The sequence below is a fragment of the Lineus longissimus genome, chromosome 1 (assembly GCF_910592395.1).
Source record: "Lineus longissimus chromosome 1, tnLinLong1.2, whole genome shotgun sequence".
Taxonomy (NCBI): Eukaryota; Metazoa; Nemertea; class Pilidiophora; order Heteronemertea; family Lineidae; genus Lineus; species Lineus longissimus.
Genome location: NC_088308.1, coordinates 8,331,799 through 8,344,405, shown reverse-complemented (window position 1 = coordinate 8,344,405; position 12,607 = coordinate 8,331,799). Strand labels below are relative to the sequence as shown.

Here is a 12,607-nt window from a genome sequence, read left to right as displayed (position 1 = left end):
AGCGAAAACATCAATTTGATAATCAATAATCAACAGGTCTAGTTAGATAACCTGTTGGTCACTTATTATCACCTTGATAAGAAAATCAGTGCTTTTGAGAAGTCAGATTGGCCAGCACACTGAACCAGGTAACGAGTCAATGTGGTTACTTCCTCTTTGATGATTCCACAGGTGGGATATTGTCCCATAGAATACATGAATAGATTACCAGGAATGTATCATTCTTTTTATGGTACCAGGAAGTACCTGGCCCATATGGATAGTCGCTTTGGACACTAGGACACATCGTTGACATTTATGTGATATGATACGGTTTGAAGAGATCCAGTCCTGCCACAAAGTCTTTATTTGGACTAGCTGAACTTAGTAAAAATAACTAAATTTGTGATTACCTGCTATGCAGTTCATTGACTGGAGTCAGTAATGTTATGCAATGTTACCCAGATGCCCAGCTAACATAATCAAACTGAGGGGAACTCGAAACAGCTATAATTTATCAATGGAAGCTTATTCCCCCTCCTAAGGTTTTAACTGGGTCGTTCAAAGCTTCCCATTTTTATAAGCGTTTTGCTACAGGTTACCTTTGGAGGAAAGAGTCATAACCAGACCAGGAAGTTGGCATCCAGGTGACGGGTAAGCATTATAAGACAAAAGAATTGGTTTTCAGGAGAGGGAAAAATCACCAGAAAATTGGCACCAGGGGAGAGGTTAGTGCTGGACCGGAAAGTTGGCATCCAATATGAGATTGGAGAGTCTGATCTACTTCTAGTACAGTCAAGGCTTAAGCGATCATCGACAAAGTCTAAACTCTACAATAAAAACTAAAATCAATTATTTGAAAAATAATGAAATACCAGACACAGAGAGATATTTGTATACAAAATAGTCCACAGAATATCATGAATCTTCCACGGGATAGCCTTCCAGAATTGAAAAAACCTACTGGAAGTACAGTACAGTATTTTACAGTTGTTCTTCACTCTCACACTGTCCAAAGTGCCAAACTGTCTGGTTTGTCTGTCTTTTTTCCATGAAGATGTTGAATCTGATAGAAAAGATGTTGCCCCGGGCTAGAGTTACAGTGCACTTTTATTGTACTTCTATGCAGAGATAGCAATGGGCAGATCAAGACCTGTGGACTGAACCCCATAGGGATAACACCAACCTCTCACTAAATCAATACAAAGGTCCTGTGCCAATATTGATTTCAGAAAAGCCTTCAGGCCATGTGCATAACTAACTTGATTAAATTGAGAACAAAATTAACATTCACACTGTCAACCAGATATTTTCCCCTCTGATACCTCAAGCATATGTAACGAAACTGAACTCACAGTGGTACCTCCCTTAGTGGACACCTCTCTATCAAAGACAACCTCTCTATTAAGGACACTAGTTTTGGTCCCAAATTGGTTGTTTCTATTCAATTTGACCTCTCTCATCAGAACACCTTTCTATTAAGGACAGCATTTGGCAACCACATGGGTGTCCTTAATAGAGAGGCTTTCGTACCTTTTATATTGAAGTTTGCATTTTTTGTGTTTAAATTTTAGATATTACATGTAAATCAGGAAAAAGTATGGCAGGAAAAAATCTGAAAAACATATTATTTCCGAGTTTACAGTTTTTCCAATCAAGAAATATTTTTTGGCCATTTTTACCCTGCAGCAAAGAAGCAGCTAATTTCATGTGCAGTTTCCAAATAAGCCAAGCAAGAGCTTTTAAAATTGGCATGCAATATCTGATTCAGGCAATGTCAGGCAATATAGTACTGGTAGAATTGATCATATGTAAGCTTAGTAATATGTACAACAAATACACAGGCAAATCTGCAGTCGGGAAATCTACAAATGTAGCAAGATTGATTTAAGATTGATGTCCATTGGACAGCAGCAGCGAAAGAACAAGCTAGCTATTCACATATCATGCACGCTTGAAATAAAAGTTATTTGAGTAAGATAAGACATTTTTTAAAGCACAATCTGTGACAAGGTGAGTAATTTGTCACAACTTTTTGTAAAGCCATTCCAGTTTACTTCGTCTTGACAGTTGTTCATAATCCTTGCATTTTCATCACTGTCAGCGATTACCATGAAAATGACCTTCACATGATGCAACCAACATTAAAGGGGGACTATAGGCAGGAGGAGAGGGGCTAATTTGGCCATCTTCAAGTGACTAGTATACACAGTAAAGGGCCCTTGGTCGTACCAGACTCAGCACTAAATATATCCCTCGTACAAGCGTGAATCATTTTGACCTACTGTGAGATGTGAGAGGCCCCTATTGGCGGCTTTGTGTAACTTTATCTTGCCTGCCTAGCTGCTGCCTATAATGTCCCTTTAAAAAGCCACCCTTTTTAAAAAGGTCTAACTTCAAGATCTTGTAAAAGAGATAGGAGGCAGAATTCAAAGGATGACATGCCACATGCTCAGCAACATTATAAATACTTACACGTTTACTCCATACACATACATATCACGGTGATAAATGGTACTAGAGATGCAAAAAACAAAGCTAATCGTTTATAAAAAGGTACACTAACTTATGTGACTAACAGAACAAAAAAGAGAGGATGTAAACAAGAGGAACTCATTCAGTGATCTTCACACCGACACCTGATGAAGTTGGTTTTATTGATCGGCATTATCAAAAAGAACTCTCTACTCATGAAACAGTAGCATAACCAAGGTGAAAGTACTGGTGCGAATTTGGTGATGAATCGAATGGTTCTGTAACACCTATAAATTATACATGATAGGAAGTGAAATAGTTCACTGCGTGATTTTAATGGCAATTGAGGAATACAGGAGGAAAAACATGTAAATGTGCAAATACTAAAATAGGTCAATTGGTATAAAGATAAGGAATATTCGGATGGGTTGTTGACATTCTGAGGTAATCAGGGCCAGAGTCAAAGCAAATATAACCGTGGATTTCCACACGATCAGTTGTGAGAGGTAGAAGACATTCTATCTCATCTTATCAAACTGGGTCATTCCAGAATCCCATGAGACAGCACACGCTGACTAGCTCCTCAGTGTGCCGTTGGCTCTGCCTCCGTTCAGTCGTGTTTTCTCATTCTTCTTCTCACAGTGTGCTGTGTTCCAGATATTGTTACTTTATTTTCAGACAGGGTCTACTATATCACTATGGCATCGAATGAGGATGCTTAAGGCCTAGAGGCTCTCCTTGATAAGGGGGAGGAGGGAAAGGCTGCACGGCAGCCGTCTGCTAGTACTGGTGACCAAATGTCACAGCTCCAAGGCTCCCTGGCCGATATTGCTAATGCAATGAAGGCCATGGGAGAGGCTTGGTAGACGGTTGCGGTCAATACGGATCATGTTATTCCTCCATTCCCGATTGATGATTCGATAGAATCTCAATCAAACTTCAACTTACAGGTAAGTTTCGTTTAATTTTCCAATTAAACTTCACACCAAGCGATGAGGAAGCGAACCTTCAATAATTCGCTAAGAAATAGCGCAGCGAGGTGTATACCTTTTCAAGGCCTGTGTGAATATCGTAACAACAATGCCGACAGCTGATAACGTCGTGTCCTCTGGTTACATTTTCCCGTCACATGAGCAGGATGTTTTGACAAAATCAGCTTTACAAAGCCAGCAAATGACAACATCACATGATGGATGGATTTGCAAATAGTGACAAGTTTTGTCTTCGTCAATTCACCTCGGTTTGTCATCTTTCCTGTATTTTATAAAACCGACCTCCTCATCAACCCCGAAAAGGTCCATAAGTGCTTGCACCTCTTCGGGGATTAGTTGGGGCACTTCTTCACTGCAAGAAATCAAACGGGACAATCGTATTCTTACCTAAATTTGCGCTTTGTAGTAAGAGATGCTGTCATTCCTCTCAAACTCTGTGTCTTCTCCCACATGTCAGCTTCATCGGCGCTAAGCGTCGTAGGTCGCTCGCTACTATTCAGCGGCTGCATCTGGAGCAGAAACCGTGGAGTTGAAGAGACAACAGCATGAGAAATGTTGGTGTTGAGAGCAGAATTAATGCAACCTTTCATGTGACAGCCAGTCCCCATGCCCATGGTGGCGATTAGGTCATGACCTCGCTTTAGAATACATGTACCTCAATGATAAGACATCGGTCTTGAAGACAAGCACAACCCAGGAGGTGACTGACAAAATCACCACTTCTTAAAAAGAGTCCATAGATAGTATTTTAAATCGTTTGAGTAACAGTTCTTCTATGAGACACCAGCGAGATGAATCATACTGACCAAATTTCTGTGCAGAAATATTGCCACATGAAATACATCCCGCATTCAGGTAGCAAAAATTCGGATTTTATTTGTTCAATATATGCTGAAGACACTAACGCAAGTGGACTTCGTATCAACTTGCTTGTCATGTAAAGGTATCTTTTTCCAGCCATTCAAATACACTTCAGTTTAAGTCTTTTTTTGGTGTACAAATAATATCACCTGCTAAAGTACTACCTGTTTGACCACGAGGTCAGTACCGAGTCACAATTAGAATGCTGAGAAAAGATCACTTCAGCTACCCACCTCAATATCTCCATCAAGATAATCACCGGTTCCTAAGCGTTTCATAGTTTGCCGACGACGCAGTTTAAGACTGAGCCTCTCTGATCCGCTCCGCTGGATGGTACCTTCCGAATCCATTGAGATCTGTCGGCTCGGCAGAGCTGCAATGAGGGCTGCAGCATGATGGCTTGCACTTCGCGAAAACGAAAATCCCGAATGTGCAGGTGGAGTCAGTTCGGGGTCAGTATCATCTGAGAAAGCATTGAGATTTAAAAGGATATAAGTCAAAAACATAAGAGCATAGGCCTACTAATACTATTAATAGGGCAAAAGTCTGGGTTTATAATGACGAGTTATGTCCGCATACTCTCCATTACTCCCTATACCTGCGAGGTATTTTGAGAGCAATCATCTGACATCATTAAAAAACAGTACAATTGAGTATACCTGTATAAATTATAGGCCTCTGCATAAACTACCGAGTACCGTGACCGTGTAGTGTGAGAGGTTGCGGCATCGCCGTCAAGAAACCAGATGACAACCTCTCGCAGTGGGTTGTTAAAGTGTGACAACCTAGGCCTATCAACTTGCTGTCGTATGATAAAACCATTTTGCTATTAACAGTAATAACACAGTCGAATGAACCATCGACGTATATTGGCGGAGGCAATCGGATTTACGCCATATATACTATTTTTTCTTTTATCATCTTAAGTTTTAAGACTAGTAATAACACATGTACCAGCCTACTCCATATTGGGGACATGTCGAAGTCAGGGTGCCACTGTTCACGTACATAGGCTGTGTATAAAAATCGTATACATATTTTCCTCAATGTTTTTTTGGCGATTTTTTAAATCAAAAAGCCAATGAATGAGTTTGTTCTATATACCTCCTGGACCCCAACTGACAGGTCTTCGTTGGGCCATTTCTCATTACAGGACTTTCTTATCGATTCCGCAGAAAATCAGCTTTTAGTGGATTTTCAACTTTCAAAACATCAGGAACTTCAATACCAAATGGGTACTCATTCATTGTCATTATTTTGCCTCTCCCAGTTGGTCAACTTGGGGCTATCACAAAAGTATAAGCCGCAGTCTCGAACGCACACTGCTGAGTTTGGTTACAAAGTCATATTAACACTAAATGAAGCATAAAACTAAAGTGAAATGCCTCAAGCCACAATTATTAAAACAAATCAAATAAATAAGTGAAAAATATTTGAAAAGTTCAAAGATCTAGTGAAGAGATATGTTTACATCTGCGGCTTTTTTCAAAAGCACAGCTTTCGCTGGGCATTTTCTAAAAATAGCTCGCACGGAAAACTGGATGCTGGAAGAGCTCATAATTTGCGTGTTGTGTAGAAAAAGGGGGAGTGTTTTCTTCAAAAATGTTGTATTTGCTCAAGTTTGTGTGCTTATTGTTTGTAACCAGTTATGTTGTTTGTTCAAAGTATGACAAAAAGTTTGCTGATGAGAACATTGATAAAATGGAGCGTCCCTTTAGGATAAATAAAGTCAATTTATTGTGGCAAAAAGCAAGAAAAGTAAGTAGCTTTGGTATGGAATGCGATGGATGGATGTCTTGCTATCATGCCCTTAATTATCCGTCCATGCTGGCACAACCCAGGTGGTATCTGGCGCGGGCAGAATAAAAATCGGAGCATCGCAATCAAAAGATTGGCCTCCCATACTCTTCAGTCTCTCCTCTTGTTTCACTGTTGTTGAATAGGCCCTTTTTTGCCAGATACGCCGGCACGGTACCACCTGACCTAGGGTCGGACCAACAAATCATCCTTACAAGAAATCTTCACAGTAAAAGGTGCCAGACAATGGCTCGAGAGGCATCATTAACTGTAAAAACCTATTCGGCTATACGACACTTAAGAAGTTTGCCCGGGACGGGAATGGCGATGGGGGTTTAGACAATGGGAGACTGCTTAAATGTTGAATAAGCCAACTCACAAAGCAAGGATGCAATCATTCCCGACCCCACATTTTAGCAGTATCCCATTGTCTAAACCGTACCATCGCCATTTCCGGGGCCAACTTCTTAAGCGTCGTATTGTCAAGGCAGTTTGTTTTGCTGTCCCGAGGTGGTACTAACGTATACGGCAAAAGGCCTATTTTGTATTTCATCATCCACTCTAAAAGTCAAAATTGTGTCGCTGTCGGTTTTTCAGCATCTTGGACCAAAAAAGTTAGAGGAGTTATATGTGGACTTGAAACTGCATGATGCTGAAGAAGGCAAGCTGAAGGCACTCAAAGCGGAAAAAAATGGCGACCTTGATGGAGAAAAGGAGGCATCTGTTAGGAAAGCTTTTCTTGGTACGGTGGGTGAAGTGACTCTATTATTTTGCCAATCTACATGTACATTGTAAGAAATACCAACACTTTTCCAAAATTCGCAAAATGGAAAAAGTATTAACGGTCTGTGTGACCTCTAAACAATATCTTAACCCATTTTTCAAAGAGTTTTCAAAGAGTTCCTGTGTTCTTATCAAAGATAGGGAAAATGGAGTTGCAATAAACCAGCTATATACCCTGTTTCATATTGCTCTGAAATGCTCTGAAATGCTCTGAAATTTGGAGGACAGCGTCAGACTCAGATAAGACATTATATATATCACCGTATGGACAATGCCATGGTATGGTTAACTCCTAAATGTTGGATGTAGTAAATATCTCGTTTACTCTTTATTTATTGAGCACATCGAATGATTGTATCAGTTCTACTTTCTCATTTTAGGAATTATGGAGAAATTCCACCTCCACGATGCAATGGATCTTCTGCAAGACCTAGAGAAACACAAGAGAGAGAACGAAGCCTCTTATATTGACCGCCGCGCTCTGAAACGTCATGAAACAGAGTTTGGCATATCGATGGATAAGAAGTTGACGAAATTATGGGAGAAGGCGAATATGGCAGATTTTACTGGTAAGGTTGTCTAATTCAGAAAATAAGGTCATCACTGCCAAATTGTTCTATGGCCAACCTTGACAATTTTTTGTGCAATTTATATGTGGTGGAACCTCTCTATTAGGGACACCCTCAGGACTGACAAGTGCTGTCCTTAATAGAGAGGTGTCTTGATTAGAGAGGTCTAATTGAATGGAAACAACCATTTTGGGACCAAAACTGGTGTCCTTAATAGAGAGGTGTGCGCTAACGGAGGTTTCACTGTATTTGCAAAAATCAAACAAAAATAAAATGCCTGCAAAAATTTAGCAGTTTAGAGAAAATGATCAACACAGAGCTTACACAAAAGAGATTTAAAAGTCACAAGGTTTATACATGTAATTACATACGTGCTTCTGGTGTGTATTCCTATAGTATGTTGCATCGATCTGCTAGAACAAGACAGAGATATTTTGAAGGATGGACTTTGGAATAGATTGTCTCTTTCAGATGATGAACTCTACATCCTGAAGAGGGAATTTCTTCATCACCAAGAGAAGATCGAGGAGTTTAATCAACTGAAGAGCGAAGTGGAGGTGATGGAGGGCAAGTATGATAATCATAATTCCAAATACAGTAGAACCTCTCTATTAAGGACACTGTCAGGAGTGACAGGTGCTGTAATAAAAGAGAGGTGTCCTGATTAGAGAGATCAAATTGAACAGAAACAATAAATTTCAGACCAAACTCAAACCTTGTGTCCTTAATAGAGAGGTTGTCCTTGATAGAGAGGTGTCCACTAAGGGAGGTTCCACTGTACAGTAGTACCTCTCCACAGAGACACCTCGTCAGCACGACACCATATATTAGGGACAGTGAATCTGGTCCCAAATTTGTCATTTCCATTCAATTTTACCTCATCTGTAATCAGGACACTTCTCTTTAAAGGACAGCAGTTGTTCGTCCCAAGGGTGTCCCTAATAGAGAGGTTCTACTGTGTTCATCTGCTTGGTTTAATTCACACTAGTCCAAAAATTCTGTAATCACAAGCACAGTTGAAAAAATCAGAGTTCTTGAAAGGGGGAATTTTGGAAACACATCTCTGGTCATTATAACTTTGACAAATGAAAATTAATCTCAGCAAACGTTTTTTTTACTATAGGTCTTTTATTTAGTGTTGTTTCTTTTTTGCAGGGATATCTGATAACTCCATAGATCAGTTCAAATACTCAAATCGTTCTTGGAAAGAGATAAAAGCATCGAAAGAAGAACTGAAGAAAAAGCACAAAGATCTGAAACGCAGCTATGAGGATCTCTCGTTCAAAGCTCGACCAGACGAAATAGGCAAACTTGCTTTCTCTGAACCAAGAGTCTATGACCTCTATGCCTTAGCCAAGAAGGCCAACATGACAGCTGAAGAACTTGATTCCTTCAAGGTAAACAACTTGGCTGATTGTGTCATGCAGATCTGAGGGCCTGATTGTTCAGGACCATTTTAATCACTGATGCTGGAGTTTAATACTAAAGTGATACTATGATGTGATTTACAACTTTGCGGAAATACGTCCGTTTTTAATTGTTGATTACAAATGCAAAGCTCAAATTTTCCATTTTTGATTAGATTTATTATAAAATCGCTGTATGTAAACCACCGCGAAAATGTTCATGTTGTGATGTCATCAACGAAAACGTCATTTCAACGGCATCGAAGCGAGCCGTCCGGGCGGGATTAAACCATCAATTTCTAGAAAATGTGCATTTCGAATCGAAAACCTTACCGATTTATGAGAAAGTGACGTACATGTAGTCATTTGTCAAAAACATTATATGGTGAAATTTGACACGAGTTACCCTTTAACTTGGTGTTATGACAAAGGGGTCAACTGAAGGAGATAACACAAAGTCAAGTCATCAGTGATATAATTTGTTTCGAACTGCCAGGCCCCGTACACAACAAGGGGATCAATTGTATAATTTTAGGCCATTTTGCTAACACGTATGTTCAGGTGTGGATGGGGGAATTGAAAAGATAATTTGAACATTTTTATTTACTGTAAAAGGTCTCGAAGTATGAAAAAATGTCAGATGTTCAGATTACATTGATTAGAACTTGATAACAGTTGGTTGATTTGCAACATTGTCAAATTATATTTAATTGTGCCATTGACTACATGGACCAGTATGGCTTGACGATGCTTCTGTTGCCTGTATATACTCAGGTTGGAGTCAGAGCTGTGGCCTGTGTAGAAGGGGGAGGGAGGACTGAAAATTGGGATTTCATGCATGTACTAAATGTACCAAATGAACATAATGAGCTAAATTTACCACATGGTCATGTTTGGAGTTGTGTACCATTCAGGGGGTCAACAGAAGCTAAAGGGTTTAGAGAAATAAACCAGTGTGTTTATTGCTGATCAGTTTTAATCATGTTTGCAGGAATAAACCAGTGTGTTTATTGCTGATCTGTTTTAATCACGTTTGCAGGAATAAACCAGTGTTTATTGCTGATCTGTTTAAATCATGTTTGCAGGAATAAACTAGTGTGTTTATTGCTGATCAGTTTTAATCATTCATGTATTTGCAGGAATAAACCAGTGTGTTTATTGCTGATCAGTTTTAATCATGTTTGCAGGAATAAACCAGTGTGTTTATTGCTGATCAGTTTTAATCATGTTTGCAGGAATAAACCAGTGTTTATTGCTGATCTGTTTTAATCATGTTTGCAGGAATAAACCAGTGTGTTTAGCGCTGATCTGTTTTAATCATGTTTGCAGGAATAAACCAGTGTGTTCATTGCTGATCTGTTTTAATCACGTTTTCAGGAATAAACCAATGTGTTCATTGCTGATCTGTTTTAATCACGTTTGCAGGAATAAATCAGTGTGTTTAGTGCTGATCTGTTTTAATCATGTTTGCAGGAATAAACCAGTGTGTTTATTGCTTATCTGTTTTAATCGTATTTGCAGGAATAAACCAGTGTGTTTATTGCTGATCTGTTTTAATCGTATTTGCAGGAATAAACCAGTGTGTTTATTGCTGATCTGTTTTAATCATATTTGCAGGAAGAACTCCAACATTTCGAGCACAAAATCAAGAAGCACGAGTACATGAAGGAACAGGCTAGAATGGAGCCAGGCCAGCATGACAAAAAAGAGAAGTACAGTGGTGATATCAATGAAAATAGCGAGTGGGGCAAAAAGGCTGTCGACTATGGGCGTAAGGTGAGTGATTATACTGCTGTTCTGGGTAACGCTGGTTGAAAATTAGTTGCAAAAAGTTTTAAAATGATTGGTAATATATCAGAGTGACAGTAACTGCTGAATTGTCAACGATGCGAAGCACACCTTAAAATAGGTTGAATCAAGAAACACTTAAAAAAATAGATAGTTTTGAATGGCAAAGTCAATAGGTACTTAAAATTTTATTTTTTTAATCTTATGCAAATATGGTGCACTTGAAACCACAATCATTTCAACTGGCAATTTGGCAGTATTGCAAAACTTTTTAAACTCTAGTCAGTGAATGAGGTCAACCCTGTGATGGCGTTAATTGACATGAATTCATCTGAATAGGAGTATGCTCGTGATTGCTTTCATTTATGCAACTTTCAGCGTAAACCCTGTACCCCCTCCCGCCCAGTTGGGGTCGTACATTGTACATTGACTGCTGCATATAACCTTGCCTGATAACATTGTGATTATATTTTGGTACCTTTCTTCCAGATTAAAAAGATCCACACCGAACTAAAGATCCGAGTGGAGAAAGCTGCTGGCCGTCACTCCGAGTTATGATGATTCTCTTTCGATTATAACTTTCCTGTGTATCGTGGCATTCCACAGCTTTCAAGGAGAAACACTGGTATACTTCGTCTTCATAATTGCATGATACGTGATAATTCGGTGACTGTCTCAATTGGTGCTGTTTACAGCTGACTTGTATATGAATTTGCTCAGTGCTGTATCAAAATGTGTGTGGCACAAATTTCCTCTGTCTGGGCTATTAGAAAGTAGGTTCATCCTACTTACCACTTCATAACGTAGGGCTAAAAGTGCAATATTCAATTGAGCGCGAGGTCTTCATAGTAGGAGTAGAATTAGAAAGTAACACTTTTGACTTGAGTAATACTTTGAGGCATTTTAGTTTTGTTTTCATATGTTGAACTGTAGTAGAGTATGGTATGGAGAAAATTGTTGTCCTTGTATTGCAATTTGGCAAAAAGACATCATTCGTGGTACATGTAGTATGCATTCTTATATACAAAACATTTTGATACCAATAAAGAATATTTCTGCTTGTTATTTTGACTACAAAATTTGTGTCTTTGTAATTCTGTCCCAATGTGCTGAACGTCTAGGAACCTGGCTGGACAAAAGTTTCCCAAGAGATGATGCATGCTATTCAATATCTAGTGGTTGAGCATGAGACTGCACTTGTCATGTTTATGAGGTTGTATGGTGGTGAGAATGCATGTAATTCTCACGTCCTTGCATTCACTCGGTGATTGTCCGATTGTGACTTTGTCCACGAAATCTGTGCTCCTAACTCGGCTCTGGTTATGCAGAATCTCATCATCTTGGTTGCCCAGGTTTCAACTACATATTCCACGTAGTATCCGCATTTTACCAAATTTGGCAGTCTTGATAAATTATTCAATAAGAGATGGCTGGAGGTCTTTTCCATACCTGGTCTCAACCAAAACAGAAAGTGCTGAGCCTTCGAATATTCTCTAGTGCAGAACTTGCTCATCAGATGGAGAAGGATCATCTCAAGTATGAATTATGGACTGTCCTCGGTAAGACTTGGCTGTGCAATTTATTGTCCTCGGGCACAGTAGCCCATGCAACAACTCGTAAGCATTAGGTTGTGACCCTGTCCTCCACATGATAGTTGTAAGACTGTCCTTAGTTTAGTTGGCCCATATGACGACTCTCATCAACGTAGTAGGCTGATCTGTCCTTCACATGGCAGGCTGTGATGGCACAGTAGCCCATACAACAACATTCATCAGTATTAGGTTGAAAATCTGTCCCCCGTATGGTGGGGTGTGACACTATCCTCAGTGCAGTAGCCTATGTGATGACTACCATCGGCCTTGGGCTGTGATTCTGCCCTCCATGGCAGATTGTGATGGCACCGTAGCCCATACAACAACAGTCATCAGTGTTATGTTGCAAATCTGTCCCCTGTATG

At 39.6% G+C, this 12,607-nt stretch overlaps 2 protein-coding genes across 5 annotated transcripts in view; one reads left to right on the top strand and one right to left on the bottom strand.

Moving 5' to 3' along the window:
• LOC135487822 (transmembrane channel-like protein 7) overlaps positions 1-5,538 on the bottom strand; it is a 34,274-nt gene extending 28,736 nt beyond the window's left edge. Inside the window, exons 1-4 of one of the 4 annotated variants that reach the window (XM_064771922.1) lie at positions 5,412-5,538; positions 4,541-4,770; positions 3,834-3,955; positions 2,455-2,496 (exon numbers count right to left, since the gene is read on the bottom strand). In XM_064771922.1, coding sequence (XP_064627992.1) covers positions 2,455-2,496; positions 3,834-3,955; positions 4,541-4,770; positions 5,412-5,448 — 431 coding nt within the window. In that variant the 5' untranslated portion in view covers positions 5,449-5,538. Of the gene's footprint in view, positions 1-72; positions 106-943; positions 969-2,454; positions 2,497-3,833; positions 3,956-4,540; positions 4,771-5,411 lie in introns of those variants that run through there. The other 3 variants (XM_064771929.1, XM_064771946.1, XM_064771957.1) reach the window with 3 other exon arrangements.
• Positions 5,539-5,781: 243 nt separating this feature from the next.
• LOC135498836 (alpha-2-macroglobulin receptor-associated protein-like) lies at positions 5,782-11,716 on the top strand. The gene is made up of 7 exons (XM_064789312.1): positions 5,782-6,065; positions 6,702-6,846; positions 7,268-7,456; positions 7,928-8,023; positions 8,612-8,853; positions 10,480-10,638; positions 11,140-11,716. The coding sequence occupies exons 1-7, from the start codon at positions 5,910-5,912 to the stop codon at positions 11,206-11,208; spliced, it is 1,056 nt and encodes a 351-aa protein (XP_064645382.1). The 5' UTR covers positions 5,782-5,909; the 3' UTR covers positions 11,209-11,716.
• Positions 11,717-12,607: the final 891 nt, after the last annotated feature.